General features: G+C 45.5%; 2 protein-coding genes across 4 annotated transcripts in view; one reads left to right on the plus strand and one right to left on the minus strand.

The window, feature by feature from the left end:
- LOC149367175 (ubiquitin-protein ligase E3C) overlaps positions 1 to 5,731 on the minus strand; it is a 79,331-nt gene extending 73,600 nt beyond the window's left edge. For all 3 annotated transcript variants that reach the window (XM_089554463.1, XM_089554467.1, XM_089554456.1), the window contains exons 1-2: positions 5,162 to 5,731; positions 189 to 242 (exon numbers count right to left, since the gene is read on the minus strand). In XM_089554463.1, coding sequence (XP_089410589.1) covers positions 189 to 242; positions 5,162 to 5,227 — 120 coding nt within the window. In that variant the 5' untranslated portion in view covers positions 5,228 to 5,731. The remainder of the gene's footprint in view (positions 1 to 188; positions 243 to 5,161) is intronic.
- An 81-nt stretch (positions 5,732 to 5,812) lies between these two features.
- Positions 5,813 to 23,412, plus strand: LOC149367176 (DNA excision repair protein ERCC-8-like). Its single transcript, XM_089554473.1, has 6 exons — positions 5,813 to 6,427; positions 8,780 to 8,881; positions 13,230 to 13,423; positions 18,383 to 18,531; positions 21,931 to 22,124; positions 23,120 to 23,412. Exons 1-6 carry the CDS (start codon positions 6,261 to 6,263, stop codon positions 23,394 to 23,396), a joined length of 1,083 nt encoding a protein of 360 aa, XP_089410599.1. The 5' UTR covers positions 5,813 to 6,260; the 3' UTR covers positions 23,397 to 23,412.
- Positions 23,413 to 25,210: the final 1,798 nt, after the last annotated feature.

Here is a 25,210-nt window from a genome sequence, read left to right on the forward strand (position 1 = left end):
TTTCGCCAGCCTTGCACGGTGCGCACCCTTGCAGAAGAGCACGTTCTGGGTGCAAAGCCTTGCGGACACCTGCTAGCTTAGCCATGCAAATTATTGGTACATTGAACTATTCGCGACCAGTTTGAGTTATCCGCGGTGGAGTGCAATAATCAAAGGCGGCAGGAATAGTGCCTAGGAGCCATCCTTACCTCGCGATTCTGCCTGCGAAGGGCACTTTTCCGCAGCAAGTCATCTCGGCCAATCTGTAAGCATACAAACAAGGCAGCATTTTTTAAAGCACTCATTACTCCCTCGAGGCATAAAGCGGATATATTACATTCTTATGACGATAAGTTTGAGGAATGAGCATGTCCAGAAAGGACTGGAGATTGGATGCCTGTGTTCAAGTAACCCAGGCAACACAGAAAATTAGAAATATGTTACGCAAACATTGTATCAATTCTGGTAATGTTATATTTGAAACATGATGCTTATTATATGCTAAACATTAGTTTCATGCTCAAACTAACCATATAATGCTAAAGATGCATTCTAAAATGTTAAGGGTGCATTCTAAAAGGAATAAGCATGTATAGAAGGGACTGGAGATCGGATGCCTGTGTTCAAGTAACCCAGGCAACACAGAAAATTAGAAATATGTTACGCAAACATTGTATCAATTCTGGTAATGTTATATTTGAAACATGATGCTTATTATATGCTAAACATTAGTTTCATGCTCAAACTAACCATATAATGCTAAAGATGCATTCTAAAATGTTAAGGGTGCATTCTAAAAGGAATAAGCATGTATAGAAGGGACTGGAGATCGGATGCCTGTGTTCAAGTAACCCAGGCAACACAGAAAATTAGAAATATGTTACGCAAACATTGTATCAATTCTGGTAATGTTATATTTGAAACATGATGCTTATTATATGCTAAACATTAGTTTCATGCTCAAACTAACCATATAATGCTAAAGATGCATTCTAAAATGTTAAGGGTGCATTCTAAAAGGAATAAGCATGTATAGAAGGGACTGGAGATCGGATGCCTGTGTTCAAGTAATCCAGGCAACACAGAAAATTAGAAATATGTTACGCAAACATTGTATCAATTCTGGTAATGTTATATTTGAAACATGATGCTTATTATGTGCTAAACATTAGTTTCACGCTCAAACTAACCATATAATGTTAAAGGTGTATTCTAAAAGTTAATGCACAATAACAGACCAACTAAAGATATTAGAAGTTCAAGAGCTGTTTACATTGTTTTTCGACAGTAATGACGCTCAACTAAGAGAAATTTGCAGTTAAACCTTTTTGGCTGTGAAGAAAACTTTACATATTACCTATTCACCACTAGCACTGATGGGGCACCTTCCATGGCTGGTAATAGAAACTTGGACCTACAGCATCATTTCAAAAGTGAGCACATGAGTTGCATGCATTGCTTGTCCTTTATAATAGTGCTCTGTTGTTGCCTTCACTGCTTCTTGCAGATTCTTCACTAAAAGTGAGGTCTCACGGATTTGGCTGAGCGAGTGCTGCAGAGCTACTTTACTCTTTCAACAAAAGTTAGCGACACATTAACATTTGTTTGAAACATTTCAAAACTGTTAGAAAAAGGTCATTAGGAACAATATTACTATTTGGTCAAAACGAATCAATACCAACATATCAGTGTCACCTGGGACTTGGGATGCTGTGCCATTCAATGCAACAAACAATGCACTGATTTCCAAATTGTGCACTCTACCCCATTAGAGAAAACAAAACCAGACGACACAGATTCGCCAGCTCTGAAAAGCATGTGAACCTGGAAGACATACGGTCCTTACTTGCGAACCTGTCGCACAGGTTTTTCAACACTACGCTGCACGAAGCATCAGTAAGGGATCACAGTTTCGATCATCATAATCTTTGCATGTATGCATGCTCAAAACAACAAGACGCAAATGGGACAGAGAGCAGCATAAAAGTTCTGTGCAGTGACAACTTGGTCCTGTTTTGCTGTCAAAAAGAGTCTCAAATGTAAAAAAAGTTGCACACTTCTACTCGGTCAAACATAAAAGCCAGGTATGGTTGTGCAGTTAATGAACCGGAAAAAAGAAGTCTGAGAATATCCTAAATTTTGAATATGGATTTTGAATCGAATATTGCATTCCAGTAAGAAATAAACTAAGCGAAAAAATACAGACATCACAATGAGCAGGACATGCAAACTGCCTCCTCCGTGTCTTTTTGAGCAATTTCTTTCTTCACGATGAATGACCAACTCACCCAGCAATGGACTACAATTCAGTATTTGTATTTCGTTCAGAAGCTCAGGCTCCTATGCATTTAAAATATTAGAAAAAGCCCAAATATTTAAGACCAATTTAATATCCAGAAGAGCCCTCACAAGAATTCACTTTCTTATCAGTGTACAAGGCTTGGCAAAGCTCTACAACAGCTGCACAGCAATGATGGCATCATGCACTGTCCTGTTGGCAGTGTGATGGCAGTTAATTGCGTTTTGTTGAGACTAGTCGAGACGCATTCAGTTTTGTAGTACTTTGCCCCCTGTGTTATGGAGGACAGGGACTACTGTGGTGAACCCTTAACAGTGTCACGCTATCCCGCACGTCTTCCTATAAATACCTTGGCGTTCATCTGACTTCTAATCTTTCTTGGGCGGAGCATATTCAATACATAACTGCCAAAGCATCGCGCACGCTCGGCTACCTGAAGAGAAATCTTCATAGCGCACCTGTTTCTACCCGCAAGCTAGCATACTTAACATTTGTCCGTCCCCAACTAGAATATGCATCAGCTATCTGGTCACCACATCAGGCTTATTTAATTCATTCCCTCGAAGCAATTCAGAACCGTGCAGCGCGTTTTATTTTTCACGACTACAGCCGTCATTCCAGCGTAACAAGCATCAAGTTATCTTTATCGCTAACAAGTTTACAGACACGTAGGGATATCGCACTTCTTTGCTTACTACAGAAACTGATATACAGTCGTCACGCGTCCACACTGCCACTGACACGCCCAATGCGCACTTCACGTCGCCTACATAATAATCTTAGCTTCCAACGTCTATTCGGCCGAACACTCGCGTTTAATTCTTCTGCTTTGCCACGTGCTATCAAGTGTTGGAATGGCCTTCCGGATTGCATTGCTACCATACGTGACCCATTAATGTTCAAAAACGAATTGACCACCTTCATGCATCCATGATATTGTACATAAATTGTGTTCGTATGTGTAGTCAAATCCATGCAGTGCCGCTATTTGTTTGCTGTTTTTTTCCTCTGTGTCAATATATAACGGTTTTCTTCAAGTATGGTGTAATAATTGTTTGCAGTCCAATGTATTTAATATTGTTTACTTTTGTTCTTTCCACTTTGTACCATCTTTTGTCTGCTAATATTGTAACCCCTCCCCTCACACAATGTTCCAAGTGTGGAACCTGTGAGGTATCTGTATAAATAAATAAATAAATAAATAAATAAATAAATAAATAAACTGTCACAAGAGTGGAGACATGATGACCACAACGCTTTCTCAGACTACTTTGCCAAGGACACCGGCATTCATTGCACAATGCATGAGGTGCACTGCTCCAATGCACAACATGCAGTGCATTTTGCGCAGCTCCTCTGACAAAAACAAAAAAAAGGAAAGGACACTAGAGCTAAAGCAAAGTTAAGTAAGCATGCTACGGAAAGTTAAGTAAGCTCTACCTGTCATTTTCTTGCTCCAGACTTATGATGCCATTCACACTGGACTTTCGTCGCAAAGCTGTAGGCCAATGTGCTGTTAGCATTGTTGGTATGTTTGACAAAGCATGCGATCACTGGCACAAAATCTCTGCTATGGACGGGGAGGTTTCAACTAACATTACCTTCGCACATATATTTGAAAACTGAGCTTTACTTCAAACATATCAAACAGGTAGGGAGCGTTCTCACTGGTACACGAACTTGACAGTTCCCCACAAACAAAGAGCTCCGACTTGGCAACATTGAAAAGCTATAGTCGGATACAACTTAAGTCTGCAGTGAAGCTCCGCCCACATTCAGCCTCCGCGCACAGTATTCCTCCACGACAAAAACATAGTCCGCTGCTTAAACGTTTTTTGTTACGTAAACAAGAAGTTTTATCACAACAAAAAAATTATGAGCTCTAGAATTCTTATACATGGACTGTCTGATATAGTCAAACATTAAAAAGCTGATTTTGTTTACAGTTGCGATTGGGCAGCGAAGTAATACAAGACGCCGCGAACCGCGGCCCAGTGTTAGCAACTGCTGTTTTTTTAAGTTGTATCCTACTATAGAATTTTTCGAGCATGCTTCGTATGCATTTATTCCTTAGGGCATGTTATTATTGCAAGCGCAGTTATGGTGCTGAAATCTAGAATGTTTTTTTTTTTTCTGCACTACATCGGCAGCTCTGTGGCTATATCAAGATAGCCATTTTATTCTCATAAACAAGGCTGTGACATAGCAACCCTTCATCTTACTGCTGACAAGCATGCCTTCAGCATTACAGCCCACAGTTCAAGAAAGCTCAACGGTCCATTAAAACCACTCCTAAAACAGAATACATCCGCTCTTGCTAATTCGATATCTACGTCCACGAAGATATTGGCATCGCCTATTCGTATTCGTACAAAGCTAAGCTCTATGTAGACGGCGCAAAACTGAACGCATTCACCAAATCGGCACATGCCGATTCGGTGAATGCGTATGCGGTACCTTTACAGGTCTTCCCTGAAGGCTGCTCTCAACTTGTAGGTAGTCGAAAGCAACCAGCTAAGCAGTGATAGGGGCATCATTAAAGAAAGACTCGCAGTAAAAAAACATTACGGAAATTCCTTCTCCCCGCACAAGGTAATGTAGTAAAGTGTCCACACCGGAAAGGTCGCGAGATTTCAAATGAAACAGTAAGCTCTGGTTAGGCGCTCAGTGTCTATGTTGGCGCGCGTGTTGCAACCGATCAACAGTTCGCCAATGAACAGTCTGTCGCGCGAAAAACCTATAGGCAGAGATAAAACTGGCTGTCTAGAACAGCCGCGTCTCGAAAGCACTACACACATGCGACGAGTCGTAAGCTTGCATTAGGATGGCTGTAAACTCGTACTCCGATAGTGGTCTCCGTCTCGAGCGCGCGGTTTTACTCACCTTCTTGCTCGCACCTCCGAAGGACTGCTGCGGCCTTTTCTTGTATTCTCCCTCGAAGCTGTACATCTTGAGCCGCTCAGATCAGGCGGAGAACGGGGCGCGTCAGATGTGGGTTGTCATCACACGAAGCGGGCAATCGACCAGCACGCAGCTAGCGCATTAGCGACCTCTCATTGTGACGGCTCTTGTTGTTGACGGCGCATTCACACTGAGCTTAAAAACAGACTCGTGGGTGAAAGCCGCTTAAGACTCGAAAGCGCACGCAAGCTTGTTAGCTATGACATTGTGGCAAAGCAAAAGTGTCGCGCTGTGCACCTCCAAGGTTTGGTCGATGATCACTCCGACGTCGGCGTTCGCTACAACACAGTGACTGGCGCTGTTCCCGAGTTTCTCTTCTAAGCGGTGTGCCCGACCCTCTAGCAAAAACTCCCCAGCCAAAATGCTGCCGCTTGGAACGCGATTAGGATGAAACACTACGCCGTACACGAGCTCAAGCTCGAGCTCGCGAGCGCTCAATCGAAAAAAGCAAACGGCGGGCTGAACGGTTTGCCGCAAACAAGCATGCCCGCAAGCCTGCAAGTCACTAAACTGCCAAGACAACCTTTCAGCCAAGCCAAGTCAAGCACGCCTAATGGTTGAAGTCAGGACAAGTCGCAACAGGCACACGCCAAGTACGCATCATCTCGGAGCATTATGCCGTTGTTGTGCAGTTGCATGTATCTGTAAAGGCGCTTGTTTCAGATGTCTCCCGTGTTTTCTACCAACGCCACAAGATTTGAAGTGCCGTAGCGGAGTACTCTGCGTGTACGACGATTGCCCAAAAATCCCTGTCGTTGTGATCACTCATGAAGGCAGTGTAGAATGGCTTCAACTTCGACGCCGGTGGACGCATGGTTTCGTTTCGACGAAAGTCTGCCGACGAACAACTAATACTGTGCTGGGTGTCGACGTGATCTTTTGTTTGAGTTATCGTGAACGCAGATGCCTGCAATGGATTCCTGTGGACAAATGGCGCCAAATTGTGCCAAGTCGCTTGGAACCCTCTAGAGAAGCCGACTGATCATCTGTTGTTTCGTGGGACTCCGCGGCTGTTGCCACGATGTTTGACCATCGCGTCGAGTGTGGGTTCGTGTCGCGGACCGCCTTTACGGCGTCTGAAAGGCTTCGGCGACTTCAGAATATTCAGCTGAGTCGTCACCAGGACCTTGAGCCTTTCCACGGCTCCGGTGTGAACTGCCTTTCGCTGGATCCCGTCGATGGGCGATAGTATGCATTTTTCTACTTTTCTTGATGCTGTGACAGTTGCATCGCTGCTTGAAACACCTGAAACCAGCCCTTAGTTATTAAGCTCGCATCAGGGTTCAACAAAGCTGGTTCTTGGGCTAGTTGGTCGCACATATTGACGAAGGAGCGCGGATAGACTAGGACCTGAGCGCTGTGTGCTGTTTGGTCTCTTCGATTTGGTTGCACTAGTTCTGTCAAGTTCCACGGAGGTGCCGCGAGCATGCAGCATCAATTCAAGTACAGCTTGGCACATGCTGTTGACATCAATGGCCGCCAAAATCTCAACCACGTGAAGAATTTTCAAGCAGCAAACCGCAATAATTGTTGGCATGAACCAGCAGTGCAAGCTATGTATAGCTCCTTCACATCAAGAACGGTAGTGCTTTCACCCTTGCAGCCATTTACAGAAGTAGAAATCACAGTGCAATACTTCCCATCCCATCCTACGTGTTGCACTGTGATTCCTTATTCTAAGATATACTTACTTGCCCAGGCCTGTCGCTTGACTTAGCCATTCATGTCTATGTTTTTTGTCGCCAAGTTTTTTGTGTGCTGTCTGCGTCAAAGGAAATGCGAAAGACAGTTGAAGTGGAAAAGTTTTTCTTTAAAGGAGACCGAGAATTAGCACCCTTGAGTATACTTCACTGGCCGGAAGGCTGCTGTATAAAAGTGCATATTGGACCCTGACTGGATTTCTTCTTCAGAAACTTCTGTTTTGAGTTCTTATGTTTATGTTACATTTTAACGCAGTAGGGTAAAGTAGCAGGTGTTGCAGAAAATCCAGCGTTAGTGTCGTTGACAGTGACTGAAAAAATTGATAGGGGGCTTAACGTAGTTAAACCGAGCAGACCTGCGAAAGCAGGTGTTCATTCTTCAATTGGAGGGGGCAATTAAACTCCGCCTTAGGGGTGTGGCATGGTATCTTTATTTGGTTAATGCCCATGTATGCTGAATTGGTAATTCCTACTTAGGATTCATAGATGGCGGCGAGTCCTCATATACCACTACCAACGCAGGGGTGCAGCGGTTAAGCGATGCGCAACCGCACTGGCAGGTGGCTGTTTCTATCCCACCCACCTGTCGGGATTTTGCGACCCATGCTGCTCTTCCCGAGCAGCCTCTCGTGCAGATGGCACGACGCTCGTCTGAAGTTACCCGAGTTACTACCTGAGCTTACCCGAGCAACTCTTGTAAGCTCGGGTAGTAACTCGGGTTGCTAGGCAACGGCACAAGATCGTACGGGCCGTTTTTGCCAATACGCTTGTGATGTTAGCCTGTGGTTAAGCATTTGGTTTAGCTCGTGCCGGCTCCCTGGCCAGCACGACGCCGTCATGAGCTGTGAAACCCAGCGCCTGTGCGCGGGTGGTGCCCTCTGGGTGTGTAGGCGACAGGCGGCAGTGACGTGGCGCCATCTGTTGGAGCGCAGCTGAAGTGGTTGCTAGGCAACGGCGACCCAGGGTCGTTTGGTAGCCGCACCGCCACGAGCATACGCGGCGAGTCGAGCTGGGCTCCAGTAGTGTTACTTTCGCAACAATAAAATTTATTCCAAAGTGGGTTTTGAACCCAGGCCAGCGTGAACAGACCAGCTTCGCTGCCCACTTGATTTGAGAGCTACACCGTCACCGTAGCACAACTCCCCACGCGCTAAACTGGCAGTCTGTTGCGCTGGGTTTGGGTATCATCGTCTTTGTCAACTTCCATTTGGGTGGCCCGAACAGGTTAGCTTCGCTGGCCAGTGCAATAGAGTAGTACGCCATCACCGAAGCCGAACATCCCACATGCATGCTTTTGCATTCACAGCATGTCATCATCATCAGCCTGGCTGCACCCACTGCAGGGCAAAGGTCTCTCCCATGTCTCTCCAATTAACCCTGTCCTTTGCCAGTCGCGGCCACCGTATCCCCGCAAACTTCTTAATCTCATCTGCCCAACTAACTTTCTGCCGCCCCCTGCTACGCTTGCTTTCTCTTGGAATCCACGTATTACATGCCCTGCCCAAGCCCACTTCTTCCTCTTGATTTCAACAAGGATGTCATTAACCCGCATTTGTTCCCTCACCCACTCCGCCTGCTTCCGATCTCTTAAGGTTACACCTATCATTTTCCTTTCCATAGCTCGCTGCGTTGTTCTTAACTTAAGCTGAACCCTCTTTGTTAGCCTCCACGTTTCTTCCCCATAGGTGAGTATCGGTAAGATACAACTGTTTTATACTTTTCTCTTGAAGGAAAGTAGTCCTAAGTTCCCTCCGTAATTTTTCCATGTGTTGCTGACATGAGGTGCTGTGCTGAGCATCCTTGAAGTTGCCCACCTCTCTTTCTGTGCTCTCGTGCACAGCCTGCTTTCAGGGGGTGCCGATGGTGGCCTCTGCATCCATGACCTGCACTCTGACTTCGGCAAGGTGAAGCGCAAGTGCAAGGCCGTCTGCAAGCTCACCAAGTGAGCACCTCTCACACTTCATTGGCAGCGTGGCATACCTCTTGTCCGTTGTTCAGCAGGGCAGACATTTTATCTGCTGCATTCATCTTAATGGTGTAGACATGCGTAATTTTTCCATCGTGTGTTCTTTTTATCTTGAATGGTGCGCGAGACATCACTGAACAGTACGTGGAATTAGCCTTACCCGATGAGTACCGTATTTTCCGGTGTATAAGACGCACCCTTGTATAAGACGCACCCGCCATATATGCAGGCTGTCATTGAAAAAGTTGGTATATAAGACGCACCCCAATTTACCCAGTTAGGCTAGTGAGGCTTAATTAAACATGCTTGTGCGACCATTGCAAAATGCACCGTACCTGTGAGTTCTTAAGCACCGCTAAGTGATCGAAAAAGGCAACACTCACGCCATGCCCACCCATGTTTTAGCAAAAAAAAAAGAAAAGAAAAAAAAACACGAAAGAACTCTCCCATATGTCCATAACAACATTTTATATTAACTTAAAACTTTCGAAGTCTTCATCTTCGGATGCGCTATCAAAAAGCTCGCCCATTTCTGGAGGCAATGCGTCTGAAACATTCTGTTTGCGCTACGTACACGGAGCCAACAAAGTTGCAAAGGGTGACTAAAAAAAACGCCAGCTTGTCTTGGCAATGGCGAGAAACGCGATTGTCACCATCTTTTGGCATTTCACATCACTTTTGCTTGGGGCCTCTGAAACGGCCGCGTGTTTATGATCCCAGAATTCCTCATCCCCGCTGTTTCATGATAAAGTTCACCTAAAAAAGTTGCTCACGGTGGTCCCCGTATTGAAGTATTAACTGTGTTACAACCACGTTATTAGTAGTGGTATTTTTTCGGTAAAAAAAAAAGGATGACCATGAACCTCAGTAATTTCTGAACTCGCAAAAAAAAAAAAAACAGAAAAAGTCCTGTGTAAGACGCACCCTTGTACAGCACGCACCAGCAAGATTTAAAAAAAAAGCCCTTCTTATATACCTGAAAATACGGTAAGTTATATTGAATTTCTTCTGCCTTGCAGTTTCGGTTTTGGCTTGAGCAGTGATATGGGGGCTGCGAAGTCACAAGTAGGCTTGAGATTGTGTGTGGTGTACAAAATCATCAACATAGTCGCTTTTTGCTCTTTCGCTGTCATTGTGGCTCCTGCTACAGGCTAGAATCAGAGTGTGAGCAGTTTGAAACGGCAAAGCAGCGATACATACATTGCTGTTTTTGCATGGGTCACATGATCTCACACCTACTTGTATTATTGCAACCACTGCTTGACTGCTGAAAGCGATACTGAGACTGCACAGGAGAAGAAATTCAGTTATCAGTTGTTAACATGAAAGGATTGTATGGCTCATCGGGCATGAAAACTGGCATTGTTTAGTAAAAGTGGCGTCCGGTAACCTGGTGATGTTGCTAGTACTCATTAGATAGTGCATTAATGGAATGATAAGCTCGTTTCTAAATGATTGTGAGGGTCATTAATGACAAAGGCCTTTAGTTTAATTGCTATTAGGGTAAAGGCTTTTAAGGGAAGGCAGAGGCCTTTAGGGTGAAGGCCTTTTTTTAGTGACCACTAGGGTGAGGCTTTTAAGGGAAGGCAGAGGCCTTTAGGGTGAAGGCCTTTAAGTGAAAGGCCTTCAGAGTGCTTTTGCATTCAGAGCACGTAAGTAGTCTTAAGTGCCCTGTGTAATTTTTCCTAGGCGTAGTCAAATTCCTCATCACGATCTGTGTTTTGCAATGTCGAGCACATTATTCCAGTGAAAGAACGCACAGGAAATATTTGCTGCATCCAGCGCTTTAAAAGAGCATTGACACTAAATTTTTGTTTTCTTATTTTTTGGGGTGCATGTGACATTAGTGTACAGTTGGGGACAAAAGTCTCCGGACCACATGTTCCTCAAACGAAGCTTATAGCTCTACTATCAGACAGCGGCTGGAGACCACACTTGTGGAGATGAAAGAACAAAAATTTAACTTTTACCTCCACAAGTGTGGTCTCCAGCCGCCGACTAATAGCAGAGCTATCGGCTTCGTTAGAGGAACACGTGGTCCGGAGACTTTTGTCCCTGACTGTACATAGACAGGCATTTCGAATTCTCTTACTTTAGGTAAATAATTTGTAATTGTGTTAATTCACTTCTCTTGTTTTGGTTTCAACAGCCAAACTGTGGTTAGACATTGAGGTTCAATTCAATGATTTGTTGCAAATTTTTTTATGTCTCACGTTACCTGCACTGAATGATATAAGATGTCATAGCCACTATGTTGGCTTTTGGAATCCAACTGAAAGAGCAGGAGGGAAGGAATTCGGTTATTCAGTTATGATGCAGAGAATTCCATGTAGTGGTTTGTGTTTACTAGTGTCTCGTGGACATTTAAAAAAATGTGTGCATGCACGCGCCCACAACCAAAATTTTGTGTCCTTGTTTCTTTTAGTGAATGCTAATGCCAAGTTTTTTCGTTATGTGGTTCTTGTATTGACGTTTCACTATTGAACGAGCCATCAGGAACGCTGTCTCATTTGCTTGTTACTGGATTGATCATTTGTGCATACATGTTTCATTTCAGTGGTAGATGGTTATAATGAAACGATCATAACATAATGTTCAGTTTTGTAATGTAATGAAGGAGTGCTGAGATGCTGCTGGGTGGCCTGGAAAACTGAGCCAATTTTAGAGACTGGTGACGTACCAGTAATGCAGACTAGCTGTTGGCGAAAGGCCCATCATGACTGGTATCAGCCCTCTTTGCTGATACCAGTTCGCCGGAAATGTACTTCTCTACTCGTTTAATTGAGAAATTTGTAATTTACTTGCTCATAATTAAATTATTCATGCATGCCTCAGTACACATCCCAAAGATACGTTTCTTAGACATCTGTGCATTCACTAGACACGCCTTCATTCATTTCCAAGAGTCGAACAGTTGTGGCGGAGTGGGAGTGTCCCCGTCTCGCATGCCGGAGGCCCGGGTTCTATTCCCATCTACACCGCAATTTTCTTCTGTTTTTTTTATTAATTGAGGCCACTTCAAGGTCATATCTGCACCTTAACATGACCTCCAAGGTTTTTACACAAGAAGTGGAGCTTTCGGTGAACAAAAATAAAAAATAAATAAGGGGCGATCGATTGGAGTGATGCAGAGGAAATGCAATAGCATTCTTTTTTCACTCGTCGATCTATTCTGGGTCTGATTCAATTGTTAGATCACTGCAAACCTCATAACACTGCAGGTGAAGTGGCACAGCGATTTAAGCAATGTGCCATTGCAGTAGTAGGTGGCTGTTTCGTACACAACCATCACTGGGGCTTGTGAGGCCCAAGTGGCTCTTCCTGAGCAATGCGAGAGGGAATAGCTCCCACAAGCCTAATTTTTGCACTGATAGTTCTTCAGGAGCCTGTATGTTTGGCACATAGGCCTGCTGCTGTGTAAGCCTTTTTAATCTTTTTTTGTTTTTGCTGAGTCATTCTTCGATCCTCATCACCCTCCTCTCCCCTACAATTAGAGAGGGCTAGCGGGGCAGGGGGAGAGGGCGATGGTTTATAGGTGGCAGGTGGAGGGAGGGAAATTCTCTTAAACACCACCCAGCGGATGGAGGCTTCGCAATGACAGTGATGCCGCTGCTGGATATTTTTCACCTTCTTGGACCTCCTGATGCTTTCTCATTACAAAAAAAAAAGAGTAAACAACCAAGCTGAGTTTTCAGGGTGTGGCTTTCATGTATAAAGTGGGGTCCCGGCTAGTATTCTGTTCTTTTTCTGGCTTCCTCTGATGTATGAACTGAGCAGGACGGTGTGGAGGGCTGTTTTTAATCGAAAATATCTCTGGTGCTATGTAAACTAGACTGAAAAATTTTGCGAGCGGATGATGGGCTATTCAGTATCAATCAGTATTTTGGGTTTTCTTAGCCTCAGCGAAAACTGTTGCGGGGACCCTTCAAGGATTTGGAGCAAAAACAAAAGTAAACATTGATGTCGCAGTAGTTAGTTTGGGAAAACTGGCTACGCTTTTCGTGGTCTAGTATTAGAGCTGAAAAGTCAGGCTATATAGATATCTTGACTGTGATACCTTTTTCCTACCTTTTTTTGATGTATTGATGACTGTGTGTGTACTGTGCATGCTCTGATGTGGCTATTTTCAACCCTACACTGCTGCACTAATTCTCGGTGCATCCCTACCCAAACAGCACAGATAATTGGCCCAGTATTGAAAGTGGATGGCTTTACTCTGGTCCTTTATAGAACGGGCCATTGCCAATACATTTCCAAATATTGGGCCGATTAGCTGTGCAGCTGGGGTACTTACCATGTTCACATATTAAACTGACCCTTGCAGGAACGAGGCCCACGTCTTCTCGGTCTCATCAGTCCATTGGTACCCCTGTGACACGGGGCTCTTCACATCTTCGGGCATGGACGGGAAGCTGATGATTTGGGACACCAATGCATTGCGGCAGGCCGACTCGGTGTCCGTCGGCGAGCTTATCTTCTGTCACCATGTAGAAGCAGCGCAACCCGACCTGCTCGCTGGTGAGCCCAACTCGTAGTCCTTGCTGAGCATGAACCCAAGTGTCATCATCATCATCATCAGCCTGACTACACCCACTGCAGGGCAAAGGCCTCTCCCATGTCTCTCCAATTAACCCTGTCCTTCGCCAGTTGCGGCCACCGTATTCCTGCAAACTTCTTAATCTTATCTGCCCACCTAACTTTCCGCCGCCCCCTGCTACTCTTGCTTTCTCTTGGAAGCCACTCCGTTACCCTTCAGGACCAGCGGTTATCTTGCCTTCGCATTACATGCACTGCCCAAGCCCGTTTCTTCCTCTTGATTTCAACTAGGATGTAATTAACCCGCGTTTGTTCCCTCACCCACTCCGCCCGCTTCTGATCTCTTAGCGTTACACCTACCATTTTTCTTTCCATAGCTCGCTGCGTTGTCCTTAACTTAAGCTGAACCCTCTTTGTTAGCCTCCACGTTTCTGCCCCGTGCCCAAGTGTGAGCCGTCTCATTTGCAACCGCACACATTTGTAATTCGTACGCACCATGTGGCTGACATGTTTGTCAGTGCCCAGCAGCTGGACCCGCTGCCCCTGAAAACATCAGACGTGAGCGAAATGTGCCTCCTACTGCAGTGGGAGAGTAGCGGTTTGGGCAACCTCCTCACATACATGAGTTGCGGGGTTCGATCCCCTGGGTAGCTGCAGATTTTCCAGTGGGTAGCATAAGCTTTCCCACTGTTAGTAGCGCTGTTAGTAGCTGTTAGTAGCTTTCCCACTGTTAGTAGTAGTTAGTTGTTAGTAGCGCTTGTCCTTGTATTCCTTCTCTGTTCTTGTTCCTAGTCGCAGCGCTGGTGAAATTTTGAAGGTGTACCAACTAGCTCAAACCACCATTTTGCTCAAGCTTTCCCCTGACCTGCCGGCGCTCGGCTCCTCTGGGGTGTCTTATGTCAAAACCAAACACCCCATCGGTTGTCAACTGTTGGCCGCTTGAAGAGTTCCTCAGATGGGCACGAAATCCACTCGTGTTAAGGTAAACCCCAGAAGATGACAGTGTGCGTGCATCCCTAGGCTGCATGTGGGTGGGGTATGAGTGACGCCATAGGGGGCAGCTCTGGATTGATTGAGACCATCTAGGGTCTCACCCATGGCAGGAGTGCGCAGAAGGGTTGCGTCAGGTTCATCCCAGGTACATTGCTTTTCAAGCATTCCCAAGCCTCTCTGCGCATACCTGAAGCAGCGACCAAAACTCCGTGGAATTTTCGTTTCCTTTGAAACTGAGCTTTGAGAGGGCTCTTCACTGGTGACCTAGGATCCGTCTCAGTCTTAGGCACCGCTTGGCCCAATCACAATGTTTGCAGTGCTTCTGCTACTGACCGACAGTGGTTCCACCATTCAGCTTGTTCTAATCTGCCACCAATATCCCTCAAGAGAAAAGTATACAACAGCTGCATCTTACAGGCAGTCACCTAGAGGGCAGAAACGTGGAGGCTAACAAAGAGGGTTCAGCTTAAGTTTTAAGGACAACGCAGCGAGCTATGGAAAGGAAAATGATAGGGGTAACGTTAAGAGACCGGAAGCGGGTGGAGTGGGCGAGGGAACGCGGGCTAATGACATCCTAGTCGAAATCAAGAGGAAGGAGTGGGCTCGGGCAGGGCATGTAATGCGAAGGCAAGATAACGAATAGCCCTTGAGGGTAACGGAGTGGATTTCACGGGAAGGCAAGCATAGCAGGGGGCAGTAGAAAGTTCGGTGGGCGGATGAGATTAAGAAGTTTGCGGGTATACGGTGGTCGCAACTGGCAAAGGACAGGGTCAATAGGAGAGACATGGGAGAGGCCTTTGCCGTGCAGTGGTCTTAGTCAGGCTGATGATGATGGTGGTGATGAATCTGCCTCCTGTGGCAAAGCTTTGAAACTGCAGTGTAAGAAGGGGACTAGTGGGATGTCCAGAAAATGTGTTGCAAGATGGGCTGTCTTGAGAGCAAAGTCGTTGAGTAATATGTATCACACGAAAAGCAGAAGGGGAGGAACCTCAACAAAGATGGCACAGTCCGTGCCAAAACTAGAGGTTGGCAAGCTTTCTTTGGCAGCAACAGAAGACATAAAAGAAGCTTGCTGCAGGCAAGCAACGAAAGTAGTGGCCACCGTTTTAGTGTGGCTCCCTCATAGCCCATAGGTTGTAATTGAAACATATTGCGCTTTATCCAAGAAGGCTCCCTGTCACAATGGGTCAGTAGGTGTACTTGATGCTTACATTGATTTATTGCTTTATTCGGGTTTAACGTCCCAAAGCAACTCAGGCTATGAGAGACGCTGTAGTGAAGGGCTCTGGAAATTTTGACCACCTGGGGTTCTTTAACATTCACTGATATCGCACAGTACACGGGCCTGTAGAACTTCGCCTTCATTGAAATTCGGCCGCCGCGGCCGGGATCGAACCCACATCTTTTGGGTCAGCAGCCGAGCGCCGTAACCACTGAGCCACCGTGGCGGGGCCATGCTTACATGCTCAGTCTGATTCTGTAGAACCTAGTCATTGTGAAGAGAAGTGTACGGTCGATCACTCTTTTATGCTGTGTTCTTTGGTTGCAGGATTAATGGCTGATAATCTTATTACCATTGAGGGAGTGTCGGAGGGCTTGTGTTGCCTGCATTCTAGCAGCGCTGACCGTGAAGACTAAATTTAACAACTGAATTTAACGATTTCACAATGCATATTAAATAACCCCAAGTGGTTGCAACTGTTTCGGAGCCCCCATTATGGCACCCTTCATAGGTCACTTGCAGCTTCTGAGCTTCTCTGCAAATGCGAAGAAACACTTGGGTCATGGGGCTGCTCCATCAACTGCTTTGGCCTACTTGGCCTCTGCTTTTTGCACTTTTTTCTTAGTGGAAAGGATAACGTGTTTGCGTTTTTGAAAGTTCGTTGATTCGCATGGAATCATGGAATAGAAAAAGTATTCTGATTTCTCATGTGTACTATTGCACTGAATGTGAAGCGGAACTCGTGAGGTGTGGCAGGAGCTCAGGTCACGAAGCATGGTGCTAAAAATTGATGCATTTAGCTCTCTATGTAAGGAGCAAAGTGCACTGATTAGTTATGCAAATTGGCTGCTTTGGCTCACTTCGAATGTGTTGCAAGTCCTGTTGAGCGGGATAGTACCTTCACGCTCGAGTCGACAGTAGTTGCCTGTGCCACAGAAACTGATCAGCTTGCTAGTTCAGAAGCAGCCTGCGGGACTCCGCCACTGTTGCTGGAATGAGCGCATAGCCCGTTTGGCACTGTAGCACTATAGAACCACAGGGACTGACACTTTACAAGTTACAAACATGTCTGATGTGCATCATCTTGGTTATGATAGAAAATTGTTAGGAATGAAAGGGTTACCTGTCTTCAATTTGCTGGGGGGGTGAGCTCACTTGACTGTAATGAGCTCTGGAACTCCTTCGGATGTCCTGCGGATGTCCCGAACGTCCGCAGTACGTCCATGGGAGTTTAATGTCCACTGGGGTATACACTCTTGTCCAAAGTGTTTAGGCTGCACGGTTGCCTTTTTAGCCATACATAGTAGAGCAGCATCCTTAAAGACTGAAAGTTCTTAAAAGCAGAGGAGTGTTTTTGTGTTTCACTACATGGCCTGAAGACTTTTTGGATGGGGCGCTGTTGTCTGCTCTGCAATGCGTGAAACATTCAGGCTCTTAGCGAGAGTGTATTACCACGACTTCATCTAGCCTTCAGTGTTACCGCTGTGGCTCACAAATGATGCAGTTGGGGGAATTCCCTGTAGAGCAGTGGACTTTTCTTTTCTTTTTTTTTGGCCTGTAATGTCATAGCGGTGATCACAGGGCACACTGTACACAGTCCAGCCAAGGCTGCAGTGAGGAGACAAATTGCATCCACTTTGCTCTTGGTCGTCCTTTTTCTATTTATTGTCTTTGTTTTTTGCAACTGGGCAATATAATCCATTCATTTCTGCACTGGTAGAAGTTCAGGTTCCCCTTACTGCTGGTATAATGCTGAGGCTGTGCACTTGATTTAACGCTGTGCTCATGTACACCTCGCAGTGAGGCACTCTGTACAGCAGCAAGAGTTTACAGGATGCGTGCTCTCAGGGAACAAAAATGGCAGTAGTTTAGCTCTGGTTAATCCTGGTTGTGTTGCGAAAGCAACGGCTGCCTGGCTACGCTTAGCATTCGCTTGTGGCTGGCGTGTTTAGGCTGGTGATGCGGGCGACGGCGGCGCCATCTGGTGAAGCTTGGCGGCGGCAGCTGCTGCGGTTGCTAGGCGATGGCTCAAGGTCATCTGTGGAGTTGCCGCCGCGGCGAAAGTGTGGCCGCGCAGAAGAGGCGAAACGGCGGGCGTAGTGTTGCTTTCGCAACAAAAATTTATTCTAGCACTGTAGATACCAACAGGCAGAGTATGCTAGACCCCTTATACTTGCAAGTATACAAGGGAGTTGGCTTGCATGACTTTAATTTTTATTGTGTAAGCAACACTGCGCCAGGTTTCGAGTCATCGCGTAGCTCCCAGCGGTGGCCGAGGTCAAACAGATGGAGCGCCGTTGCCATAGCAACCGTTTCAGCCGCGCTCCACCAGGCGGCAGGACCGTCACTGCCGCGCGCCTAGTAGCGCGCTCTCGATGCATGTGTCGGAATGGGGAGAGAGGAAGCGGGAGGGAAACGGGGAATAAACATGCGTTCGCCTCGGGCAAAACAGTTGCTGCTTGTTTACGCAACTTGCCCGGTTTAACCATAGCTAAACCTCAGCTAATTTTCCTTTCCTCAGAACCAGAAATTTTATTTTTTCCCCGCACACACCCGCATCCCGTAAACTTTTGCTGACAACTGTACACAGGAGGAGTGCCTGTCGAGGGTATACATGTGCGTCTCCCGTGGCCACGTGGTTAAGCTTGAAGCGCAGGCAAGACTTCACCTCAGTGCTTGAGTGTCCTGCATTGTGAAGGCACCGTGTCTGTCTCCTGGATCTGCAGTGGCATCCCGCAAACCCTGGGTGGTGCTGTCCGACATCCGCACTGGCAGCGCGTGCCAGCAGCTGAGGGGACACATGGGCAGCGTCCTCACAGTGCGGTGGAATCCCCACACGCCCGGGCTGTTGGCCTCCGGATCCCGAGACGGCACGGTGAGTCCGATGCGACAATTCCTCCGAGGCAGTTGGTTTGCCGCAGGTTGTTGCTGCGCCCGGAGGGTGTGAGAAAACGGGATGCGCAGCACAGGGAAACTGTTTTCTTGTGTTACTTGTTTCTTCGTACATCGTTCTGCTCATTTAGGCTTACGTGGAGCAGCACACTTGCAGTATCTTACGAGTACTTACCTATGGGGCAGAAACGTGGAGGCTAACAAAGAGGGTTCAGCTCAAGTTAAAGACAACGCAGCGAGCTATGGAAAGGAAAATGATAGGTGTAACGTTAAGAGATGGGAAGTGGACAGAGTGGGTGAGGGAACAAACGCAGGTTAATGACATCCTAGTTGAAGTAAAGAGGAAGAAATGGGCTTGGGCAGGGCATGTAATGCGAAGGCAGGATAACCGCTGGTCCTTAAGGGTAACATAGTGAATTCCAAGAGAAGGCAAGCGTAGCAGGGGACGGCAGAAAGTTAGGTGGGCGGACGAGATTAAGAAGTTTGCGGGGATACGGTGGCCACAACTGGCAAATGACAGGGTTAAGAGGAGAGACATGGGAGAGGCCTTTGCCCTGCAGTGGGCATAGTCAGGCTAATGATGGGGATGATGGTTATGGAGCAGTACACTGGACGTCTAGCATCGTTATCGTATGGCACATGATTTAGTACTTTTTTTCTGCTGTGCAAAAAGCCCATGAGTATTTGAATAAATAAAGAAATACGTGCATGTTGATCTGTTTTTAATTTGCACAAATGTAATTTTTTTTTTTATTTATTGATACTGCGATCTTTTACAAGACCTTCGCAGGGTGGGCACACAATACATAAATTCTGGAAACAACAAAAACGACCTCAGGAACAAGCAAACAATACAAGAACAATTGATCAACAATTTAAGATCAAGAACACAATTTCAAAAAGTACAAACGAAACAAAGAAATGTAGCGGTAGGACATTATAAAAAAGTTAAAGGTGGCTTTCAAACCTTTTTAGTGAAGTTTGGGTTACTGCATCATTAGTTACATTATTCCAGTCTGTAATCGTTCTGGGGAAAAAGGAGTACTTAAAGGTGTTAATTCGTGTGTTTAATGGTGTTACTGCAAAATCATGGCGTTGCCTTGTGTTGTACCCTGAGGAGAACGATATAATATTGGATGTGTCAATATTGTACTGAACTTTGATTAACTGAAATAAAAATTTTAGACGACAGATGCGATTTCTGTGAGAGACTGGAAGCAAACCACTTTGATTAAGAAGTGCAGTGATAGATGAGTGGTTATATGAATTGTAAATAAACCGTGCTGCTTTCTTTCGGACTCTGTCTAATTTAGCAATGTTAGATTTAGTGAAAGGATCCCAGATTATGACGGCATATTCTAACATAGGGCGAATAATAGTGTTATACGAAAGTGAACGTACACTGGGGGGGCCGAGCTTCAGAGCACGTCGGAGGAAAAATAGTTTGCTTAGGGCATTAGCTGTAACGTTTTCAACGTGCTCTGTCCAGGAGAGGTTATTGCAGATCCGCAGACCTAGGTATTTGTAAGTATTCACTTGAGAGAGAACTTTGTTTTTAGCAGTATAGTTAAACAAAAGAGGCTTCTTTTTCTGGGTTATACGCATGAACACTGTTTTATCATAATTAACGCACATTTGCCATTGGTCACACCATGTTATTATCTTAGTGAAATCGTTATTTAACCATACTTGGTCTTCAGTAGTAGTAATCTTTTCATATAACACACAATCGTCAGCATACAATCTAAAAGAAACTGAGATGTTATCGACAATGTCATTAATAAAAATCAAGAAGAGGAGTGGCCCAAGAACAGATCCTTGGGGAACGCCGGAATCAACAGGAACTGGAGGGGAAGGGGATTTATTTACTACTACAAACTGACGACGGTTTCTTAAGTAGGCTGTAATCCATGCGAGTAATTTGTCATTTTTTAGTACATTACCTAATTTGTGAAGAAGCTTGTTATGCGAAACTTTATCAAATGCTTTTTTAAAGTCCATAAATATAGCGTCAGTCTGCTTTCCTTCATTTATTGCCTGCGCAAAATCATGTATAGTTTGTACTAGCTGAGTGGCAGTGGAAAATCCTCGTCTGAAGCCATGCTATGCATTAGTTAGAAAATTGTTTTGTTCAAGAAAATCTGCTATATGTTTATGAATGATGTGTTCCAAAACCTTGCATGCTGTAGATGTTAACGATATCGGACGGTAATTCTGAATAGATGCTTTGTCTCCAGTTTTGTGAATTGGCTTGATTCTTGCCGTTCTCCAGTCATCCGGTAATGATCCTTCATTTAGTGATTTGTTAAATAAGATGCATAAGTACTTGGCACACCATTCTGCATAACGCTTCAGGAATGCGTTGGGAATGTCATCTGGTCCGGGAGATTTTTTTACATCAAGCTTCAATAATAAATTGAGAACACCTGCGACGGAAATCACAACATCAGGAATTGAAGGCAAATTCACGGAATAGCAGGGAAGAGAGCTGTCATCCTGCGTAAACACCGATTTGAAGTAGTCATTGAAAGCCGTGGACACCAAAGCATCATCACGCTCACATATTCCATTTACTTTGAAAGTATCATGAGATCGTGAAGCTGGAGTTATCTGCCTCCAGAATTTCTCAGAACATTCCTTTCATGTTGTCCCGATCGCAGTCTTTTAGGCTTAAGGTGGGATGAGGGTCTTTAAAACATTTTTTTAATTTGTTAACATACCTTTCTGAAACTTAGTACCTACATATATCATTGAATGCTGATTTCGAATATGCATTTAGATTTCAAATATCTTAGCTGGAAAGAAATACTATATGGCAAATAAAATATCCTAATCAGGTCATTTCCTACGGGCCTTTATAGTAATTTATCAGTTAAAGAAACATTTTTAAGAGTAAGCAGACATTTACAAAGGCCCAAAGCACATCCTAAAGCTAACAAAATGTCTATAAAGTCATTTTGTTCATTACAATTAAATAACAAAGTTGGAAAGAGAAAACAATGCGGTAGTAATTAACCCACACTTTGCCTAATTGCTAATATATCATGTTTAAAGGAAAAAGAAAGCTTTAGGATGTACGGTGGACCTTTGGAAATGCCTGCATATTCTTAAAAAATCTTTCTTTAACTGATAAACTACCATAAAGGCCCACAAGAAATGGCCTAATTGGGATGTTATTTTGCGATAAATTTTCTTCCAGCTGAGATATTTGAAATCTGAATGCATATTTGAAATCAACATTCTATGATACACCTGCATGCCAAGCTTCAATAAGTTATGACGACAAATAAAACACAAGTTTTTAAGACCCTCATCCCCCCTTAAAGTGGTGCCACAACAAGGACTCATTGACACGTGTGGATGGTTTTCGCCGAGTGTGCAGGTGAAGCTGTGGGACGTTCGGTGTGCACGTGGCGCCCTCGCCACCCTCCAAGGGCACAAAGGTGGCGCCACTGCCCTGACTTTCTTGCCCGATGGTATGCAGCTTCTCTCCATGGGCAAAGACGGCCAAGCCAAACTGTGGGATGTGGCACGTCGAACCATGAGCAGAGCTCACAACGGACTCGCCTGTTGCAAGTGAGTTGGGGGGGGGGCTCATGTGGTTTTTTGTGCCCTGAAGCACCTTTTGCACTTTCTATGCAGTAAACAGGGGCGCGTAATGCAAAGGCAAGATAACCGCTGGTCCTTAAGGGTAACGGAGTGGATACCAAGAGAAGGCAAGTGTAGCAGGGGGCGGCCGAAAGTTAGGTGGGCGGATGAGATTAAGAAGTTCGCGAAGATACGGTGGCCGCAACTGGCGAAGGACAGGGTTAATTGGAGAGACATGGGAGAGGCCTTTGCTCTGCAGTGGGAGTAGTCAGGCTGATGATGATGATGCAGTAAACAGACCCACCCATTCAGTGGGTCACCCTGACCCGATATATAGGCTTTATGCGAAGAAGGCTTAAAATGTAAAATTTTTCTCCGAAATTTACTTTCAATTTCATGTGCCTTTCTGTAGATCCCAGCCTTCATTTCAATTTTTGCGACATCATACAAGGACAAGAGAGGAACACAGGACGAGCGCTCGTCCTGTGTTCCTCTCTTGTCCTTGTTTGTCTCATGCTAAGCCAACCTTCAAAACCCATGTACAGGCGTGCCCATAAGTAAACGGAGCACGCTATTGCGTTCGAAGTGCAATCATGCCTTCTCCATTGGTAGTGAAGAAGCGTTCTTTGTCTACAAGAAAGCCCACCAACCTCTGCTGCCAGCATGTGCGCACCACTGCTGGAAATTTCAATTAGGTGATGCGTGAAAAATATTCGAAGACAGTTGCGTGCTCCGTTTACTTGTGTCCGCGCCTTACATTGCCAAGCATAGTCCTCAGCATGACCAGATTGGATATCCATTGTAGTGTTCATTTTTTAACAAGCTACTAATAACATCACGGGAGGAAAAGATTAGGTAACTCACTCTGAGAAGCAAGTATGGGTATGAAGAAGCAAAATGTATTGAAATAAGCAAGCACAACAGAAACAAAACCTCGTAGCGGTATGCAGGCACCTGAAGAGGGTCCTCACTGCTGCTTTCAGGTCACCCACGCAGATGTCCGCCACCCAGGAGGTGGCGCTGCTGCCTTCGGGCCACTGTCTGCTCGTCATGGACCTGACCAAGAAGCAGCCGCTGCGGGCACTGAGCGGGGCCCACTTTGGCCAGGCAAACTGTGTGCTCATCTGCAGCGAAACCCTGGAAGCGTTCAGTGGTGCAAACGACCGCACAATCTTGTGGTGGACATCGTGCGGGGACCGGGAGCGCGCCTTGGACGACCATCAGGATGGCATGCCAGACTCGTGGAGTGACGAAGATTAGCATTTCTGAAAGTGGAGGAACTTGGGTTTTTTTCTTTTTTTAAATGTGAGACATATTTATGGAGTGTGATGCTGCGGAAGGCTTAAAGCAAGCTCACAAAGGTAGAAACTTGGGCGAGTCGGTAACTGTGATTCATGGTATGTGAGGTAGCGCAAAATGGGACAAGGGATAGAGAAAGACGTACAGCGCCTGTGTTATGTACGTCTGTCCCTTGTCCCATTTTGCACTACCTCACATACCTTGAAGCAAGCAATTCTGGCTTTTACTACATATTTTGCAAAAAGGATGCATTGCTGCAAAGTGGCATCTGTGCTACCTACTTACTAGCCCTCTCACTGATTGAGAGTGGCTAGTTGGGTGAGTTGGTAGTGGGTAATCATTAAAGGAAAACACCGTACGGAAATTGGATAGACGCAGAGGCAGACACCCTAAGCATGGTGTTGTGTCAGTCTCTGCTTCCCTCTTATTTTTATATGCTGTTATTCTTTAATAGTTCTCGCTAATGTGTGTCCCCCTAGTCGCAGTGTTAAGAGACCCCCTCTGTTTCTCTCTGTGGTTGAAGTTTATCCTAACTTCAACTGTGCTGTGTTGTGATTATCTGCACTGCTAAAAAGGTGAGTTGTTTCTAAGTCGTCAGGTGGCAGATCTCGTCAACAAGCTGGCACTAGCAGTGCTAGTTAGCAACTGGTTGAGGTCAGTTTTGCCATCGTACAGGACAGTTATACATCTACTGTGCGCCATTGCTGCAGTTGTATCATTTGCATTGAATTAGGTGTGCTCATTATTTGTGGTTTTTCCAAACAAATGACCAAATGCACTATGGATTTGCAGTTATATGGTAGTTCAGGGGATGCATGCTTGTATAGTGCGTGCACCCTGAACAAGTTGCCGACAGCTGCATGGCTGACAAGGTGTCAGGATCGCAATATTGGGGTTCTGATCGCTGCAATTCTTTGTCAGACACGGATCTTGAATGTCAGCACAGGGGGTAAATGTCATGCGAATGCAGTCACACTGATTGTGGAGACAGGAACAGGTAATCATAGCAAAAGCAGACTACGATATGGAGTTGGAAGTGCAATTATTGCGTATTTCTTTTCTCCTTGCCTGCTTGGGCCATGCTGACCGTTTCAGTGAACCACAACCTTGCCCAGTCTTAAAAGCTTGTAATGGCAGTGCTGCCTGAGCAAGCTTGAATACAGGAACAGCTTCAAAGTTGCTGGCTTTGAGCTTAGTGACAAGACATTTTGAATTTCAAATTGTGTCGCTTGATCATCACCATTTCCAGCATCTGACACAACCAAAAAAGCTGAGTCACAAATAAAAGTTCACCACTACCAAATGTGGAATATGTTTCATCTTAAAAGTCGAAGACCGATTTTCTAAAAATCGGGCAGTCCAGAAAATCAGATTTCACCGAAAAAATCACATACTTATTGCCAATGTGCTGAAGGAAGGGGTCAGTTTTATTGCACACATTCTGAAGCTCCTCATGAATAAATTTTGCCGCGTGTCGTGCATGGATGACGGGTGGCGACCGCTTTCACGAGCTCGGCCTGGCTGTGCTGCCTTTGGCATGTCGCCGATGAACGCACAGGTTGGGACAACATGGACGGGAAAGCGAACACGTTACTGTGGGAACTGTGCTGCGCCTGCAATACGATGGGCCCAGAACGAGAACTAGAAGATAGCGAAACAATAAGAACCGAGAAATAGCCGAAGCAAGTGCTTCGTCAGCGTTGCATTGCCTTCGTCATTAGGCCTAGCGACTAGAGCCGAAATCGCCATCGTATCCGGCGATATGCACTCAGCGG

The sequence above is a fragment of the Amblyomma mixtum genome, chromosome 1 (assembly GCF_055824585.1).
Source record: "Amblyomma mixtum isolate Tamu chromosome 1, ASM5582458v1, whole genome shotgun sequence".
Taxonomy (NCBI): domain Eukaryota; kingdom Metazoa; phylum Arthropoda; class Arachnida; order Ixodida; family Ixodidae; genus Amblyomma; species Amblyomma mixtum.

Bases quoted from the DNA above. Each gene is read 5' to 3' on its own strand.
- LOC149367176 (XM_089554473.1), top strand. From the start codon at position 6,261: ATGTTTGACCATCGCGTCGAGTGTGGGTTCGTGTCGCGGACCGCCTTT. The intron at 6,428-8,779 runs GTATGCATTTTT...TCTCGTGCACAG, and splicing joins GATCCCGTCGATGGGCGATA to CCTGCTTTCAGGGGGTGCCG. The intron at 18,532-21,930 runs GTGAGTCCGATG...CCGAGTGTGCAG, and splicing joins CCGGATCCCGAGACGGCACG to GTGAAGCTGTGGGACGTTCG.